General features: G+C 42.7%; 1 protein-coding gene across 1 annotated transcript in view; it reads right to left on the bottom strand.

The window, feature by feature from the left end:
- LOC145395436 (DNA polymerase delta catalytic subunit-like) overlaps positions 1 to 19805 on the bottom strand; it is a 103963-nt gene extending 84158 nt beyond the window's left edge. The window contains exons 1-5 of the mRNA XM_080269035.1: positions 19730 to 19805; positions 18349 to 18469; positions 16367 to 16539; positions 15072 to 15337; positions 6588 to 6696 (exon numbers count right to left, since the gene is read on the bottom strand). Coding sequence (XP_080125161.1) covers positions 6588 to 6696; positions 15072 to 15337; positions 16367 to 16539; positions 18349 to 18469; positions 19730 to 19795 — 735 coding nt within the window. The 5' untranslated portion in view covers positions 19796 to 19805. The remainder of the gene's footprint in view (positions 1 to 6587; positions 6697 to 15071; positions 15338 to 16366; positions 16540 to 18348; positions 18470 to 19729) is intronic.
- Positions 19806 to 20593: the final 788 nt, after the last annotated feature.

Below are 20593 nucleotides of genomic sequence, written 5' to 3'. Positions count from 1 at the left end.
GCAAGAACCTGTTTATTATTATTAGTATTAGTTATTGACTGTCAGGGGTGGAGTCACTTTCTCGAGAGGCTAACAGTACTATAAACAGAACTCATAAGCAATTAGTCTCTATGTACTGTTGAGAAAGTTTATAAATTCTCGTCTTTAGAGAATCAGCGAAGGAAGCCAGCATAAAGTAAAACATATTGCTAGATTTTCACAAGTTAATTCCTTGTCTCTATTTTCAAGCAATATCCAGCATTCACAAATCCACATCCCCCCGTGACATCTGGCGACCTCATTCCAGGATATTAACTCTAGCTCTAAAGTTATTAACAATACTCACTCACTCACACCTAGGTATTTATCATTAAAGTCTATAGGCACTATCTTACTGGGGGTTATTGATTCATTTCTATTAATTTTACGTATATAGTTTTCCCAGTCAATTGCATTTTTTTTTTTTCTTTCTTTACAAGTTAAAATAGATAAAACTGGTCACCACCATCTGTGCCTATATTCTTTACTTTTGATTATTGGCATTTCTCTGCAAAATAGCAGTCAGTACTCAGTCTTTAGTATACTCAGCCTTAGTTGAGTCAGCATCATGGCTCCTAATATATACGTACAGGAAGCCAAAGATATGGGGCTTACCGACCCCCAACAAATTAAAGAGTATGAGCTTTCACGGTTTAGTTATGAACAGCATCGAGAGAATGATGCCCGTGAAAAGCGTAGAACTCAACGTGAATATGTGCGAGAACAACGTGAACAAGAGCGAGAACAACATGAACACGAGAGAGAATAATGAGAGAGAACGTGAATACGAGCGAGAACAACGAGACAGAACGTGAATAGGAGCTGGACCAACGAGAGAGAGAACGAGAACACGAACATGCCAAGCGCGAGGCACATGAGAAACATGAACTTGCGATGCTGAAGCTCAAGCAAGTCTCCTTGGCTTGAGACACATCTGGTGCAGCTAACCCAAGCTCCACGAGCACTCTCCCTGCACATGTTCTGGTGACCCCACACATCAAGCTTCCTTCATACAAGGAAAGCGAGCGAACCGAGCCATTCATAGCTCGTTTAAGACATGGCTCAGCTGTACCAGCTGGATGAGGCAGCTAAGCGGGTCCAATTTCTTAGCTTGTTTGAGGGCCCTGCCCTCGATATTCTCCACAGAATTCGTGGAGACAATCTCACGTATGAGATGATGAAGGCCGCACTCATCAAAGCGTACGGTCTCACAGTTGACGACGCCTGGAGTCAGTTTATGAGGGCGCGTCTACAAGAAAAGGAGACTGCTGTTCAGTTTCTTGATCAGCTTACTGCTTACTTAGATGAGTGGATGGAGAAAGATGATACTCCTCCCACGCAAGAGGGGATAATTGACCTTATGCTGCGCACGCAGCTAGAAAAGTCGTGGCCTGCTGAGCTTATGGCTCAGCTTAAGATCTGCCAGGTAAGGGATGCCAGCCAAATGGTGGAGAAGGCTGATGCATTCTTCACTGTGTACGGGTATCAAACTCGTAAGCAACACACCTGGAACAGGAAAGCTGACAAATCTGGGAAACCGTCTCAGACAGAACCCCAGCATCAAGGCCGTTCTCAGAATAATGGCCAAGGTCCAAACAAACCGCAGAAGAAGGACCAGGGGTAAAACACCCAGAAACCTGAGTGGAAGCGGTACGACAAGTACCCTAACCAGCAGCAGTATCAGCCACGCAATCGACTGTCGGGACTATTCTTTTCAGCACCAGCCCCAGTGTATCGGGGGCAGGAGGCGAACGCAGCCTTCATTCCTCAACAGCAGTACGGTGGTGTCGTCCCTAGCAGCACATGTACTTCCCCACAGTTCACTAGTCCTCCAGCGACAGTGAACCCTCCTCCACAGGTGGTCAAAGCTCCATCTCCTCAGACAGCGAGTACGACCCCTCAGGTATCTAATTCTCAGGGCACCATGTTTGCTGCATCATTCATTCAGCAGCCTCATCAGTGGCTGGCTGCTTCCTCCACAGGCCCTCCCACAGGTAACAGTGCCTTCCTTGTTCAGCCAGGGTTTGTGGGAGGTGCTCCTGTATAGGTCCTGAGAGACAATGGTTCCTCAGGTTGTTCTGTCAGGCAGAGTCTAGTTTGGCCTGAGAAGTACACAGGTCGACAGATCCAAGCTCAGCTTATTGATGGATCAGTGAGATTGTTCTCTGAGGCACGTATCCAGGTAGCATCTCCATTTCACACTGGTACGACACTTGCTGTTGTCATGCAAGAACCTTTATTTGACCTTATTATAGGCAACATAGCAGGTGCCACGAATAGTTGCACCATAGACGATGCTACTCAGACTTCAGCTGCAGTAACACGAGCCATGGCCAAGGCTCCAAACTGTGTCACCCCGGTGACCACTGCATCGCCGCAAGATCTGATTTGTAGTCAAGATGTTGTCCAAGAACAACATTCTGGCCTGACACTTGCTGCTGTGCAGAAGAAACAAAGGGGTAGAGTGATTAAGTATTCACAGGGAGGTCAAGTCAGGTTCCTTCGTAAACAAGGACGGCTCTACCGTGAGTCAAGAACACCCCAGGGCAAGGTTCGACTGCAGTTTGTTGTTCCCGTGAAGTCTCGTCAAGCAGTGTTAGAATGGGGTCATTGTTCAGCTTCAGGAGGTCACCTGGGTAAAAGGAAAACCCATGGCCGTATCTGTGCTGACTTTTTCTGGCCAGGTATGGGACAAGAAATAGACAGCTTTGCGAGTTCCTACAATGTCTGTCAACGTACCACCATCCAGGGACATGTCCTTCCTGTGCCATTTGAATCCACACCCATAATCTCTGAGTCAGTTGAAAGAGAGTGCAGTGGTAATGTGGGTGCAGACCTGATGTCTCGCCTGGTAACTGATGACTAACATGGGCAACTGTCATACACCGGGTTCCATGAGACGGGCGCCCTCAGAGATTTATGCAGTCCAAAGACTAGCTTGGTTCCCAGTTATTAGTGTACCAGTAAGACCTGAAGTCTCGCCCGCTGGTCCCACAGGACACATTACATCCAGGACCTGTATATACATGTATACCATAGGTTAAGGGGAAGTTCGAGACCCCTGTAAGGACAATCAGAGGCTGTGCTTGAATTACCTTGAGGTGTCTCGAGCTGTGGGCCTCTCTGAGGATTCCCGGAGAATGCACATTATCCACATGAATGTTCACACCCACGTTGGGTGTTGGTGTGTGACCTGCCCGAGATTGCGTAGGGATTCTCAGCTTGCCAATATTAATCGTAAGTGTAGAGTAGGTTTAACCAGTAAACTGCCCGTTCTCTGAGATATGAGCAATCCAAGGCCTAGCATGTTTCCTGGTTAATAATGTAGGTTTAACCAGTAAACTAAAAGGGTCCTCTGAGATTTGAGCAATCCAAGGACTACGTTACCTGGTTAATAATGTATCCATTAACAAAATGATAGTGTACTTTTTGTAACATAAGTACTAACTACCAGGCAGAGAGAGAAATTGTAATTTATTAAAAACTGTTGTTGCATTGACAATTTTGATGCTCCACCTTGACTGCTTTCGCAGGTGCAGCTGGCGGGTGTAGCAGTTTTGTCGTGCAGATCAGCTGATCGTCTCTGCCGCATGCTGCCGCCTCTTCTTCTGCCTCGTCGTCTCTACACTCAACCCTCGGCTATCACTCCCAATTGGTACTGCTATGGTTGCGCTATAGCCGAAACTGTGATAGCTGAATTGAAGAACTTATGGTAATAATTCTAATTGGTGCCATGACCTCAATATTTACCCCTAAGATACCTTTTCTGTACCACATATTAATATATAATAGTCTAAAAATCAGCATGTTTTATGGTGTGATCATAATTCTTATAAATACCCCTCACAGTTGATTCATTGATGTTATGTTTCTTCCCCACACTTTGCTTGGTCTCACCATTCTCTATAAGTTTCACATTTCCAGTTTATCTGCATAACTTAGGTTCTTCCTTTTCTTTATTTCCCAGCCAGGTGCTGCAGCACTATGTTGGGTGATGGTAGGGGGACGGGGAGGGGGTACGTTGGCCATGGTCATATCATAAAAAAGGTTGTTGTTTTTATCACTGTTCAAGGTCTGAGGGCGTGCACTTGAATGGTTTGGCGGGCAGGAGACTCAGTTGGGCGGCCAATCAGCGCTCGGCTGGCGCTGACATCACATGACCAAGCACGGAGTGAAGCTTTTGTTGGCTGGGCGGAGCACTGGAGCCTGGCATTTTTGAAATTTTCGAACATTTGCGGTGCACGATAGCAAGCATTTAGTGCATGATAAAGGTATTTGGGTAGTTTTTTATATGGGCGTGATAGTGAGATACGCTATAGCGGAACCCGTGATAGCCGAGGGTTGAGTGTACAGTATTTACTATTGATCTGTATTACCGGTATATCATTTTACACGTACGCACAGTTACACCACAACTGCAACACGTACACCGTGCATTACATACATCACGCAACATAATTGGTTGTTAATGTAGCGAACTTTTCACTCAGTTTGACCTGAGTACAGGATTTTTCACCATCGTCATGGAGTTTTTTCCTCAAGCTTGCTTCTATTAACGTAAATACGAGGTTTTTACGCTCACGGGCGACTGTGATTTTCTCTTGTAGCAAGATAGTACACACACCACAGTGTGAATCTTGTGTGACTGAGTTAGGATTTATATGTATGTATATCAAAAAATTATTCTGAAGAAAAATTTGATTCTGAAGGGGCGTAATGTCACGAATTCGCGCGAGAGTATTTATATAAATTCGTGACATTGTACAATGATAAGAAAACCATGAACTCTAGTGGAATTCCCACGGGGCATCACTCAGTTCAACCGTCCTCGTATTCACTTCGATCGGGATGGTTTTCAGAACATTTGTCACTGTTTCACAAGTGATCATTCTTATCCACGGCATTAGTGCTTTCACTGAGTGATTTATTGTGAGCCTATATCGTTCACCTTCCTTCCGTTGACCGTTGAAGTTAGGCCATGCCCATTTCCGGTAAACACGGCCAGCTCGTGCCTCTCATCTGAGTTTGAAGCCAGTCAACTTGGGATCGTTGCGAGCATAGGATCGTTTTGTGTCCAGCGTAGAGCAGCGTCTCTGTTGTACAGAGAGTTCTTGAATCTCCATCTAGACGGTGATTGGTGAAGCGGGCTTGGAGCGAACAGCAGCGATGGTGTTCATCACAGGCGCCCAGACTTTCGTTTTGGCTCCCTTCCACTGACCAGTATTTCTGTTCGTTTTTCCAGACTTAAGTTTAATTAGTTTTTGAATGAGCGAGTGACTGTATTCTCTTGTTATTTGAATTCATGAGTCCCCTAGCGACCATGAAATTCCCCTTTCGAATTTATTTTGAGATTTATATAACGTAAATTTATTTTATTGTAATCAATAAATTTACAGTTCTTCTCTTTGAGCTTAATGTAATTAGACTCGTGTTTTATTTCTCCACATTAAGCTTATTTTAGTTGTCGCTCCTGGTTTGCACTAACTCTTTACAATATTCGTAACTGGTACTTAGGCCCGTTCTTTTGTATCAAACTTAAAGCCGTTGTGCCAGCCAGGAGTTAAGCACTGGCAAGAACCTGTTTATTATCATTAGCATTAGTTACTGATTGTCAGGGGTGAAGTCACTTTCTCGAGAGGCTAACAGTACTACAAACAGCACTCGTGAGTAATTAGTCTCGGCTGTGTACTGTTGAGAAAGTTTATAAATTCTCGTGTTTAGAGAATCGACGAAGTAAGCCGGCATAAAGTAAAACTTACTGTTAGATTTTCACAAGTTAATTCCTTGTCTCTATTTTCAAGTAATATGCGGCATTTCTAATTCATAAATTCACATCCCCCCGTGACATGGTATTTACCCAATTGTTCCTCCACTTCTCTCTTATATTCTGCCTTTTTCTCATCCTCTTGTAACCTTTCCACCCTCCTTACATGTACTCCTTCCTCTCACCCTTCCCTTCTTCTGTTTCTTCATTTTACTTGGAACTTGATTCTCAGAAAGTCCACATCTCATGAATGTGATTTTTACAATTCTATGTAACCATCATATCATACTGTTTATGAAGGCTCCAATGTGTCTGCATGTGTAAAAATCGGTCACCTAATGGCAGCTTTCCATGCTGTGTGACCTCTGGCAGCCTTTCTATTCAGTCCCTCAACCCTGAGGCCACACATTATGACCTCGTCCCAGGTCTTTTTCGGTCTGGCTCTCGCAACCCTACCCATTATTTTCACACTTCACACCTTCATCATCTAACTGTCATCCCCCATCCTCTCAACATGCCCAAACCATCTCAGTCTACCCCTCCTCATCACAACACTATTACACTCCAGTCCCATCCTTCTTCCCAAACCATCTCTATCTACCCCTCCTCATCACAACACTATTACACTCCAGTCCCATCCTTCTTCCCAAACCATCTCTATCTACCCCTCCTCATCACAACACCGATACACTCCAGTCTCATCATTCCTCTCAACTTATTACATTTTCATCCTCCTTCAAGGATGTAAATGTAATAATAAACACAAAACTGCTTAGCCGAGAATGACACCAACAGATTAAGTTACCTCTAGTTGGCATCGAGAGTCAAGTTTTGCTAGGCCTTGTCTGAGGATCCAGGATCCAGGCGGCAGCTCCACCCAGCAGCACCCAACTAATCCTGTGTCCACCATGAACCTGAAATACGAGTACAGTAGACCACTGACTAGAGGGACTAATTAGGGGAAGTCTGATCCGATAAAACCGATAATCTTCTATATCCGATGGTCCCCCCTGAAGTGGGATTTTAAGCACATTTGAAAATAAATGTTTACAATAGGATATTCTGACACTAAAAATGAAAACTATATCCATTTTACACTAACTTGGCCCATAATTTACACAGTTTATTCCACATCTTTGTCATAGCACTTCTTCATGATTAATACAGTACAGTATTACTAGAGTCTGTTATTACAACTCAGCCATTACTACAGGGAGAGGGCAATTTCAGACCAGGCTGGAGTAAAAAGGGTAGGAAACAAATGTACTGCCACCCACTACACCCCATTTAATGGACACAGTTCGTTATAACCAACATAAGTCCGGTGGGTTTATAGTGTCCATTAACTCCAATATTTGGTCAATCGAGGTATGTTAAATCGAGAGTCGACTATACAGTATTTCCTTATCTGACACTTTATTTGATGATCTCTTTTAGTATTAGGCCTGTAATAAATAACAGATATCATCTTATAAGCTGACTGTTACCAAAGGAGTTTATTTATTTGTCTCACCACCATTTTATTTCATTTTTTTTAATGCGAGGAAGAAGGAATCAAAGGCCATGAGCCTGCAGTAACAGTTCCCTCCGAGAGAAAAACAAAATACAAGAGAGAGTCAAATTCAAGATCCGATCATTTCGAGATGCCTGGACACACTGCGTTTGAAAGACTGGAGATCATAGGAAGCAGGAAATGCAGACAGAGGAAGACACTTCCGGAGCTGACTTGTTGCATGAATGAAGGACTGGGAGTAACAGTTAACTCTTGCATTAGAGAGTTGGACAGAAAAGGGATGAGAGTTTGCTGCTAGACAGGTGCTAGGCGCCCATCGTAGAGGTGAAGGAATGCATGCAGACAGTTCAGAGGAGCAGTGACCATTGAAGTAGCGATAGAAAAGAGATAAAGATGCAATAGTGCGGCAAAGAGACAGAGGTTCAAGGAAGTCAGTAAGTAGAGGAGAGTTAATTAGACGAATGGTCTTTGACTCCACCCTATTGAGAAGAGCTGTATGTAGGGAGCCTCCCCACACATGAGAGTTGTGCTCCACACAGGAGTGGATAAAACCCCTGTATAGAGTCAACAACTGTGCAGGGGTAAAGGAGGAATGGAGACGGCTTAGCATACCTAATCTCTTGGAAGTAGATTTTACAAGAGATGTAATATGATCTTTCCAAGATAAGTCCCGAGTAAATGAAACCCCAAGCATGTTGCAGTAGCATACCAGATGTAGGAAGAACATTGTGGCAATTTTTAACACAAGTACATCTCTGACTTATAATGATTTCTAACTTGTCAGGATGATGGGTTAAAGAAAATGAAGCAAGAAAAATTTTGTATCACTTACAGAGTGCAAAAATGCCCCCACAGTAGCAAATGAGCTACAGTACAGAAGTTGATGCAATACACTTTAAGTATAGCCCTTCTGTTTTTATACATTACTTCTTATACAGTAGTCCCTCCCTCATGCCAGGTCTGGTTATTTGTGGAGAGCAGATGGCCATTCTTCAAAAGCATCTGAGAAGTGCTGGAAAGCATCAACGGTGATCCAAATGATCACTGCTCCCAACCACATAACCTTCCCGCACTTTCTCACATAGCCAGCACTCCAGCTACCCTTGTTTGTCCCGCTCAGGCCACACCAGTTTGCGAAAACATCACAAAATCTAGCTACATACAGACAAGTATCTAACTGCGACTCTGGTTGATTCATTTGAAAGTACTGAACATACACCATAATTCATAAAATTACTACAGTACCATTCTCATTTCCACAAATTAGTCCTTAAAATGACTGCAGAAACAGGTATTGTTGTGAAAAAAGTAGGTAACATAACAATATTGCCCAAGGAACACGGTGTGAGCAGGTGTTATGAGATGATTGTGGTGATGCAATCACGACCATGTATGACATTATCTATCTATCTCTATCTATAGCCCTACGCCCTAATCCCACAAAGGGTGGCCGCGGACAAAACGCCTCCAAGTCGCTCTATCACCCACCATTTGACTACCCTCCCCCCAACTCACCCCCACCTCCCTCATATACCTATCAACTCCATCCCTCCACCTCATCCTCAGTCTACCCCTCCCTCTCCCTCCCTCCACCTCACCTACATACACCCTCTTAGTCAGTCTTTCATTCTCCATTCTCTCCACATGTCCAAACCACCTCAGTGTATTTCTCCTAATCTTCTCAACCACATCCACATCCTCCCCACAACGTTCCTTCACTTCTTCATTCGTCAACCTGTCCCTCCATGTCGCTCCACATGCTCCTCTCAAGTAACTCATTTCCACTGCTCTCACTCTTGCCTTGTTCCCCCCTTGCAAGGTCCACGCCTCGCTTCCATACGTCAGGGTAGGGATCACAATACTATAATGCTGTGACTTCTTAACTTCCATATTCACCTCCCTATTTCTCATCACTGCTCTCAGTGAACCAACAACCTTCCTTCCCTGCTGTACCTTTTCATGCACTTCATCCTCCAAAGATCCATCCTTACTCATCACACTACCCAAGTACTTGAATGCACTCACATTCTCCATATCCTCACCATCCAACCTCACTGTACATTCTGTGACTTCATTCCTGTCAAACACCATAACTTTACTTCTGTTTACATTAACTTTCAACTTCCTCCTCCTACACACTGTCCTAAAATCATTCACCAAACCTTGCAACTCCCATTCATCTTCACTCAACAGTACTGTATCATCAGCAAACAGCAACACCGGAATCTTCCAAATCTCACACTCATTCATTAGAGCCACCCCAACATCCACTGCCCTACCTTGCACCTCCTTTACAACCCCATCCATGTATATATTAAACAGCCATGGAGACATCACACAACCCTGTTTCAGTCCCACATTGAGATCAAAGAACTCACTCAGCTTACCATCCACTCACACTGTAGCCCTAGCTCCTTCGTACATACTCTTCACAGCACTCAACAATTTCCCCTCCACTCCATATATTCTTAATACCTTCCACATACCTTGCCTATCTATTCTGTCATAAGTTTTCTCCAAGTCCATGACGGCAGCATACACTTTCTTTCCTTTCTCTTGATACTTCTCCACTAAACATCTTAGAACAAATATTTGATCTACTCACCCTTTTTCCTTCCTAAATCCCCCTTGTTCTTCTCCAACTAGCTCCTCTGTCATATGCCTAACCCTGTCAATGAGTATTCTACCATATATTTTACCAGTCACACTAAGGCAAATACCCCTATGGTTAACACACACTTCTCTCTCCTCTTTTCCTTTGTATAAAGGAACAATTATACCTGATTTCCAGTCCTCTGGAACCCTTCCCTCTTCCCAAGCCAATCTACACAACTTCCATATCCACTCCACAACAATCTCACCCCCATATCTCAGCATTCCACCACACACTGCATCAATTCCTGGGGCCTTTCCCAACTTGATCTTCTTCACTGCTTCCACTACTTCCGCCCTACTGATCTCTTCCTCCCTCATCTCTTCTTCTCCCAGCCATTCCCCAACCACTTATACTCGCACTGCTCTCACTCTCTACATTCAACAAATTCCCAAAGTGCTCCTTCTATCTCCTCAATTTCTCTCTCTTCTCCACCAACAATCTATTATTCATATCTTTCACTCCCCTACTATTTCCCCTTTCACACTGCCTTACTTTCTTTACCTCCTTCCAAAACAATTTCTTACTCTCCCTCCATTTCACACTCAAATTCCTCCCAAACCCTTCAGCCACTTTCTTCTTACTCTCCTTCACCAGTCTCTTCACCTCCCTTCTCCTGCTCACGTATACCTCTCTCTTCTCTCTCTCATCTTCTCCCCTACCTCTACTCACTAACCATTCACTATATGCCTTCTTCTTTTGTTCCACAGCTCGTTTCACCTCATCATTCCACCATGCTGTCCCATGCACACCCTTGCATCTCCTCCTCACTCCACAAACCACCTCACACGCTGCACCTATCTCTTCCGTGAATATCTTACATACATCTTCCACCCCTTCCATCTGCTCTAGCTCATACCTTCCCAAAATTTCTTCCACTATGCTCTTATTCTCTGCCATTTTCTCACTATCTTGCAAATTCTCCACTCTTCTCACAGGAGCTGTTTCCTCCTGTCTTCCCCTTCGTCTCCTCAACCATTATCCTTGCAGTCTTACCTTGGCCATCACTAAGTGACGGTCCGAGACTCCATTCCCCCACCCTCTCCACACTCTTGCATCCAACACGTCTTCTCATTCGCTCATCCACACACACATAGTCTATCATTGCGTTTCGTTCAACAAGTTCACCATCTATCCTCCTCATTGCTCTCCATGTATACCGGTGGATCATCTTATGTCGAAAGTAAGTGTTGGCTATTGCCAACCCATTACCAGCAAAGATGTCCACCAAAGCACTACCATTCCCATCTACTTCAGCTGGCACACCCCACTGACCAACCACTCGTACATTCCCAACTTTGCCATTCATGTCTCCAATCAAAAGCACTCTCTAACTCCTCTCAAATTTGTCCATACATGCTTCTACTCTCGCCCAAAACTCATCTTTCACTCTTGCCACTCGGTCCTCTGTTGGAGCATACATACATACAATCGCCCACGCTTGTATACCTACTTTCATTCTCATCCATACAATCCTTGCACCCACTGTTCCATACTCTCTTATATTCTCCTTCCACTTCTTGCTTATCATCAGACATACTCCCTCTCTTGCCCTCTCATTCTCATTAACTCCCGCACATATACCTAAGCCATATTCCCATTCTCTCACCCTTTCACCTTTCCATTTAATTTCAGTCAATCCACATATATCCACTTTTGCACCCTCAAGCACCTGAACACTCTCTCTCTCTTTCACTTCATCATTCACTCCTCTCACATTCCACGTTCCCACCCTCAGAATGTCCTTTGTCCGTTCCTTAATCGTCAACGTATGGTCCGTCCTGGTCCGAGGTGCTTTATTCGCTTGTTTAGTTAGTTCTTTTTATGGGGTGGGGCACTAACCAACCTGCATCCTTTTTGGTCGCCTCGTACGACAAGCAGGGATACTGGGGGAGTATTCTTGAAACCCCCCTACCCCCAGGGGGTTATACCTGATAATATTCAAAGGTTCTGTAAGTTAACATCAGTCTTTGCATGTGTTCACAAAGACAGTCATGGTGCTGGAAACTCGGCAGTACACAACTTTACAAAGCAATGTGATTATGAATTTCTATGGTAAATGAAAATACAGTAAAGATCCCTTAACCATCCAATAGTATTTGTCAGATGTCATCAGCTGACAATTTTTACTCACACTTAACAAAAACAGACTTGGTGGTTGGCAGCAGTCTCCTAATTTATAAAAATGTGACCTGTGTCACTGTGAAAGCACTATGAAACTGACATTCGAGTATAATTACAATGTAACCACTGTAAAGACCTAAGACACCCTTTTCCACCCATTTCACACACACACACACACACACACACACACACACACACACACACACACACACACACTGCATCACCATTTCAGATTTTAACTCGCCATGTGCCCGCTATTTTTAGCCCTATGGGTCGCCCCAGTGCCGGCCATTTTTCGACCTTTTTCTTTTTTGGCTAAAATGATAGACTTTGATGTGGTAACAACGAATTTTGCCATTACAATGCTCACCGAGGCTCGGAAATGGATTTTATATAGTCCTGCATACTCGTGTACAGGTATAGCCGCTCTCTCATGCTCACCACGTATGTGAGAAAACCATTTTCTATGTAAGGTATGCTCAGGTATTTATGCTGGGAAGGTATAGGAAAGTTCAGTACACTTTTTTGATTACTTGTTACTTCAGCATCTATCACAGTTTGCATGTCTTTCTCACTGTGAATGCATTACCTTACACTTACTTGAAGATAGGTACAATTTGACTTCATTACGTACAGTCTTGGCACTTACAAGATGGTATTTACAACTTGACTTCACTATATAGTCCTTACACTTACAGGAAAATATTTACAAAATGCCTTCACTATGTACAGCAATGGGTTAGGCACACAGGCAGAGTGAGGCAGAGCGAGCGTGAGGGGGGGAGTGAGTGTATGGCCTTGACAGCCTGGGGGATGGTAGAAGAACAGTTACCAGACATGCCTGCCAATTTTTAGCCGTGAATCTTGAAAAATGCGGTCACAGTGATTTTTTTTATTTTAAACCGTTTTAAAACGGCAATGGCACTGGCCGCGGAATTATGTCAGACCGTTTTAAAATGGCACAGGCGCACGGCAGGTTAATACTCCTACATGACTTCAATAATGCAGACTTAGATGAGTGTGCATTATCATAAATACAGTATATTGTAAATAAACAGTAAACTATGCATTCTGTGGGTTCAACATATACATACAAGGAGCATGGAGTTACTGCACCACACCAAATGCATCAGGAGGTTGTAAACATTCAGCTGATCTCCTGCTAGTGAATGCAAGGTAACAGTGAAAGATGTGTGGGTATTTGTAGATATTTCTACTGTTCAGTAACTAAATAAAAGTACAGTAATCCCTCTACTATTCAATGTAATAGAGCCAAAGGCATGTCCGGAAAGTGGTCCCGTCCGGCAACTGGGCCCCCAGCTCCTGGACTGGTACTTAAGGACCCTAATCCAGCCTAACTTTGAAAGCCACCTAAATAACTCCCTACAGGACATGCACAGCACCTATTTAAGACCCTATTCACACCAATAATGGACATACTAGCATGAAATAAATGAAAAGGAACCAAAGAATGAGGAATTAGAAGTGACTGTACCTCAGCCAGGGTACTTACAGCACATCTGTGGCTGCCTTTTCTAAGGATTTGGCAGTGGTGAAAACACTCTTGAAGCATGTACAGTACTCCAGTGTTGTGCTGCAATTTATTCTTTGCACTGTGAGTTATAATTGTTTAACACTGCACATTGCTCCTAACTGCATCATGTCAGTTTCAACCACCAATTTGCACTCTAAGTTCTAATTTCTTAACACTGCACAACACTGTAAATTCCCGTGTGGTCTAGTGGCGAGGTATTGCAGTTTATTCACAAAAAACGAGTACGTGTGGCTTCCATTGCAATAAGCATCTACTCACCATCGAAGTTAGGCAGTAACTGTTGATGACGGGGAAACAGAGTTGCCAGATTGCAATGGCCATATTACTAAACTCCTCAATTTTCATTACTAAATTTAACTTTTCATTACCAAACTCATAAAGCTAGCATTTATTCTTCACTAATTATATATATAAGTGGAAATACATGTAATCACTCTCCTTATAATTAACAGCATGTTGATTATTTTCATGCTATGTGGGCTAGGAGATTAATCAGAGAGAGCAAACAATCCACCATCTCCATCCTGAGTATCCTCATTCATGTGAAAAATCCGTTTGGTAATGCATTATTCAGATTCATTACCAAACGAATTTTTCATTACCAAACTGGCCCACATTTGGTAATGAAAAATACCAAATGGCAACCCTGAGAGGGGAGGGGGGATGGGGGAGGAAGGAAGGGATGAAGGGGCCATGGTGTAAACCAGCTGTTTGGCGCCGTGCGGCAATTTCAAATTACGGGTGGGAAAAAATTTGGATTTGGGGGTATTTTTTTCTTATTTTGGCCATTTTGGGGTTCCTAAGGTCCAGGCCCACAATCTCCGGTAATTGGGGTGTCCGGAAAGTGGGCATCCGGATAGTACGGGGATTACTGTATAATTATTTTCGCAACTAATAAATAAAAATACAGCCGCTCAAGTGCTGAAGAACAAAAGTAGGCATACAGGGCGAGAGGAAAGAGGTTAGACTTCATGGTTAACAGTGGGGCTTATACTGGCAATTGTGATTAGCATGAGTTATACAATTATATACAGTACAGTACATGATCTAATGTCTGATGGTGTTTGGGGGCAATGCAGAGGGTGATTTGGCAACCACATAAGTTTGTTGTTACCACACAGCCACTCTGGAAAGCATGACCAGTATATACGGGAATCTCTGCAACATGATCCCCAGGAAAAAGGAGGGAGTAACGTATAGTGTACCAATCAACTATCAGATACCTGATCTCGTAGACTGCTGTTGCCATACATCATCTACTTATCCTCCATTTTCCCTTGGTGTCAAACTCTCACTTTCTATACGAAAACTGTCTCTAAGCTACTTTGTCCTCAAATACTTCTTTCTCTCTCTCTCTTTCACAGCCATTTGTCTTCCTCCTCCTTCTTGCTTCAGCGTGTTATTCCTGTCTCCTAACCACAGCTTCTTTCTGCTCCAGCCTCACCTGATTTCAAAGTCAATATTGGACTCATAGGCCTCGTAGACAGGTGTGCCTATCTCATTCACATACACCTTGCCATCACCAAGGAGTCTCTTAGCGGCAGCAATGAGGCGGGGGAGGGCCAGGGTGATGCGCAGGAAGGAGCTGGAGCGACTGCCATGGTAACCGTAAATGCTTTCCTTCTGGCACAGCTCCACCGCCAAAACAGCGTCCACAATCTGCTCCTTGTTGGACCGCATGTCACCCAGGAGGGAGTTGTTTAAGGCAGTCTAACCAGGGGAAATACAAACACAGTTAATATCACCTGTCTTGTTAATGTTCTAAGAAATCTGTAGCGCCACATGAAAATCAACCAACTTTTAATCCACCTGTGCAAGGCCTTGGAGATGGATAAAAAATGAATTACAAGTATTCTCATGACCACTTCCACAGTGCATGGTATGTAGAATTCCAAGAAAGTCCTCTAACTCTAAGACCCCTTCTCAGGATCTCATTTCTGTTCCTTTGGTCTGACTTTAATGATTCTGTACAGTACTTCTCCCAATACTCTTGCACACTCTGTGCACAGACTTCTTATAACATGTACCTGTACACATCACCTCAAGAACACACTAACCAAGCATCCTCCTGATACTGCATACATTTTTATCTCTCAGAGTGACATTATACAACCATAACATTAATCTCATTTCAGTACACCCAAACCTGCAAACCCCTTCATCCTTTACTGGTTACATTTTACTAACAAAGGGCAGAGGACATATCTCTATCATAAAGAGTCCCTACACTGTCAACAGGGGTACCAGCTTGCTAAATTTCTCCCAGTCATTTCAGTCTCTTGCAAGTAAGCTACATGGAAAACTATCAACTGCAAGTGCAGCTTACAGGCCATATAATCATTAACACATCTGATAAAGGCGCCCATTATACAAGTGGGATATGTTAATCGAGGACTGTTCGGACTGTGAAAACTTGTATAATGGTGTAAAAACCGGATAGCAATAACTTGTATAATGGAGTACAAACTTATGGAAAAAATAGGGCTAGGTTAATTGACCCCCACGGCAACACTGGATTTTCATGATCACATCACTGAATCATAGTCTACATTGCCCATTCTTGTATCACTGGTTTCTTGTGTAATGGACGCTTGCATAACAGTACCCACCTGTATGTAAATTGTTACCTGCATCAGCCATGACTAACCATTCTATACTGTATCAGGATCTATATATCTACCTTAAACTCTCAGTATAAAATATGTAAGTCACAAAAAAAAAAAATGCCACCCAACTCACCTTAAAGTCAGCAAGATGGTGCTGTTTCATGGTAGGTGGTGCAGTGACGTAGAAATATGGTGAGAAGCCATGAACGTGACAACATACCGAGTTGCCAGCATCATTGACACCATACATACGCATCACTGGCACACGACCTGCCTGCTGACCTGGCATGTCCTTCATTGGTGACCCTAAACAACACACAGTACGGTATCAGTCACTGGTATTTTCATCATCATTACTGCATGTCCCTCACTATTGACCCTATACAACACTGTCATCATCATCATCCAATTTCTTTACCCTCCTCAGTATTATCGTCTTTTTATTTTATTCTTGCTACAGTGGACAAAAGCACTTATTAACCTACTCACTGCAATGACATCCTCCTTTTCTTCTTGCTAACCACCACACTGACTAGCATCTACTCTTTAACCCTTTCACATCAGGGGTCACGAATATGTGCCACAGAAAAAAACAATGTCCGTAGCCATCAGGTGGCACGTATATGCATAGTGGACTTTTATATATTTGCACACCAGTACTGAGGGCCAATGGTTCATGCATCAGGAGGCGCCAAAACTGAGGTGCTGCCATCACGGGAACACTATTTCATTGTCCCTTTGTGCAGTACAAGATGTTTCCACTGTCATGGCAACCTCTGGCCACTCTAACTACTACTTGGCGGAGCTCTAACATCACAGTTTTTGACTTTTTTTTTTTTTTTTTTTTTTTTTTTTTTTACATTATGTTAGGCATCATTTTACTCAGAAAATTATGGTCTATTATTTAACGTGGAATATTAAAAAATATAAAAAAATTCTCTTATATATCTCCAAACCCCCATGTGTGGGACCTCCACAAAAAAAAAAAAAAAAAAAAAAAAAAAAAAAAAAAAACCTTGAGGTGGAAGGGTAAATGTACTTAATCACATTAGCCTATTGCACTGTTCTGTTTATAAAGGCTCCAACATGCATGCATGTGTCAGTCTTGGTCACTAAATGGCAGCTCTCCACGCTGCTCAATCTCTGGCAGCTTCCCTATTCAGTCCCTTATCCCTGAGGTCACACACTATGACCACATCCAGATTTTTATCAGTCTGCCTCTTACAACTCTAACCCCGACGTTCACACTTCTCACCTTCCGCACCCAACTGTCATCCTCCATCCTCTCAACATGCCTACATCATCTCAATCTACCATGTAAATATAAGCTTAAATTCAGGTCTCTTAAACACACGTCTAAATCCAGATCTCTCAAAGACAGATAAGGCTTAATAAGATCTATTAAACATAAAGCTAAATTCAGATCTCCTAAACAAAAGGTTAAATTCAGATCTCTTAAACATGAGGCTACATTCAAATCTCTTAAACATGAAGCTAACTTCACATTCTTAAGCATATGGCTAAATTCAGATCTCTTACACATAATGCTAAGTTACGAGTTCTTAAACTTCGGGGTAAATCAACATTCCTTAAACATGAGACTAAATTCAGATCTCTTAAACATATCGCTATATTCAGATCTCTTAAACATAAGGCTACACTCAGATCTCTAAAACACAAGGATGGATTGAGATACTTTTAAAATAATGATACCGTAAATTCACATCTCTTATACATAAGGCTATATCTACACCTGCTGAACATATGGCTCAACTCAGATCTCTCTCTTTCTCTCTCTCTCTCTCTCTCTCCTTTTCACTATTTACTGTAGTCTTAACCACTGTCATGTCCAACCTTCGCCATGAAATAATAACAGAGTAATATGTTATACTGGATATTATATAAACAACAGTATAACTTTGATGTAACTCAGTCCTCACGAGTGTAGTACAGTAGTCAAGCTCAATCTGTTGAAAGATGATCTGTTCTGCAGCTGGGTTTCATTTGGGTTTAAGTTAGGTTTAGGTAACATTAAATTAGAAGCAGAATAACTAATAGACAACATTGTAAAGCATGGCTAAATTCTGACGTAGGCTATCCCCACTGAGCTCTTACCAATGTAGTGATCAATATCAATCTGCTGGAAGATGACTGGATCTGTGGCTGGGTTGAGTGTGGGCAGTGGTGGTCGACCCCACCGGCTCTCCCCATTATCCTCATCCACATACGCTGGGCCCTGGGTGCGTGGACAGATTGGGGTGTACATTTAGTCCTTCAATATGCTGATCTTTATTGATATATTCATGATGCTACCAGGCAATTTTACTCCACTCAAAATGTACAGCTGCCTACTTCTTCCTTCATCTTTATCATTCTTTTTCTGTGTCTGTCCTCCTCTCTTCCTATTTCTCACCATCATCCACTCACTTGAAGTACTGCTGCCACTTCTTCCTTCATCTTTATCATTCTTTTTCTGTGTCTGTCCTCCTCTCTTCCTATTTCTCACCATCATCCACTCACTTGAAGTACTGCTGCCACTTCTTCCTTCATCTTTATCATTCTTTTTCTGTGTCTGCCCTCCTCTCTTCCTATTTCTCACCATCATCCACTCACTTGAAGTACTGCTGCCACTTCTTCCTTCATCTTTATCATTCTTTTTCTGTGTCTGCCCTCCTCTCTTCCTATTTCTCACCATCATCCACTCACTTGAAGTACTGCTGGCACTTCTACCTTCACCTTTATCATTCTGTTTCTGTGTCTGCCCTCCTCTCTTCCTATTTCTCACCATCATCCACTCACTTGATGTACTGCTGCCTACTTCTTCCTTCACCTTTACCATTCTTTTTCTGTGTCTCCCCTTCACTCTTCCCATTTGTCATCATCATCCACTCACTTGACGTAGTGCTGCTACTTCTTCCTTCACCTTTATCATTCTTTTTCTGTGTCTGCCTTCCACTCTTCCTATTTCTTCCATCTTTCCTGTCACTTATTATTACTCTTCTTTCCTTTTCAGGTGGCTTAACATTGGGTGGCAAACCAAGTGGTCTGCTGTAAGCCAGGAAACCATTTAAAACACTGGGTGGTAACCATTTAACCATCTCATACGTGTTCCCTACATGTCAACAAGTGGGTTGGCAGAGGGTCAGTGCCCCTCCCCATGAAACAACTAACTCATATAGAAATGGCCACCCCTTACAGGATTATGGCATCTGGCTACAGATAAATAGGCAGACATAAAACAGCTAACTCAAAGACAAATGGCCACACCTTAAGGGATTATGGCATCTGGCTAAAGACAGATGGACAAATAGACATAAAACAACTAACTCAGACAAATGGTCACTCCTTACAGGATTATGGTGTCAGACTATGGACAGACAGACACAAAAAGGGCTGTCATACTGAAGAAGTTTATCAATATAGTATAATGTACAGTATATGAAAATTTTCGGTATGGGGGGTTGGGGGTCAAAAGAATGCCAGCCCAGACACTGACCTGTATTTCCTCGCTCTCCTGGCTCATTATCTCCTCAAAGTCCAGATCCGCAAACCCATCGTCCATATCAAGTTCGTCATCATCATCGTGCCTGTGTCAATCATCATTTATTACTAATATTATTATCAGCATCTGAAGCATTACTATTTCAGTACTCTTATTACCATTATCATTATTATCAGCAGCAGTATTACTATTACTGTCATTATCATCATCATCATCAGAATTACTATTACTGCACTATTATTCTTATTATCATCATCATCATCACCACCATCATCAGAATTACTATCACTATTATTATTACCATCTTCATCAGCAGCAGCATTGCTATCACCATTATCATTACCATTATTATCAGGAGCATTACTATTATTATCATCAGCAGCAGCAACATTACTGTTACTATGACTATTATTATTATCATTATCATCAGCAGCATTATCATTACTAACTTCATCAGCAGCAGCATTACTATTACAGTACTATCATCATCACCAATATTACTATTATCATCATCATCACAGTAATCACCAGCATTACTTTTATTATTATGATTATTATCATCACAATTATTATTATTATTCATCCATCCATCCATCCATCACCCAATCCTAGGTTGCCCCAACAGGAGCGGAGGAGCCCGGGGTTAGGCAAGTTGGTGTTGACATTTAAGATGAGACTGACCAGCCTCACTCATCCCCGAGTGGCTTTACATGAGCAACAAACACCAACCACCCGTTGGATATAAACCTACACAGGCTTAATCCGACTAGAGCACCTTAAATGTTCACTAAACCACCAGGTGCCATAATTTGGTTATATGGTTATCGCCCAGTGTAGTAAGTGGTTTCCTGGTGTACA

This window comes from Coenobita brevimanus, chromosome 31 (genome assembly GCF_032717465.1).
Source record: "Coenobita brevimanus isolate Jiangsu-jjx chromosome 31, ASM3271746v2, whole genome shotgun sequence".
Taxonomy (NCBI): Eukaryota; Metazoa; Arthropoda; class Malacostraca; order Decapoda; family Coenobitidae; genus Coenobita; species Coenobita brevimanus.
The sequence above is the reverse complement of the archived record's forward strand: the minus strand, read 5'-3'. Positions and strand labels throughout refer to the sequence as shown.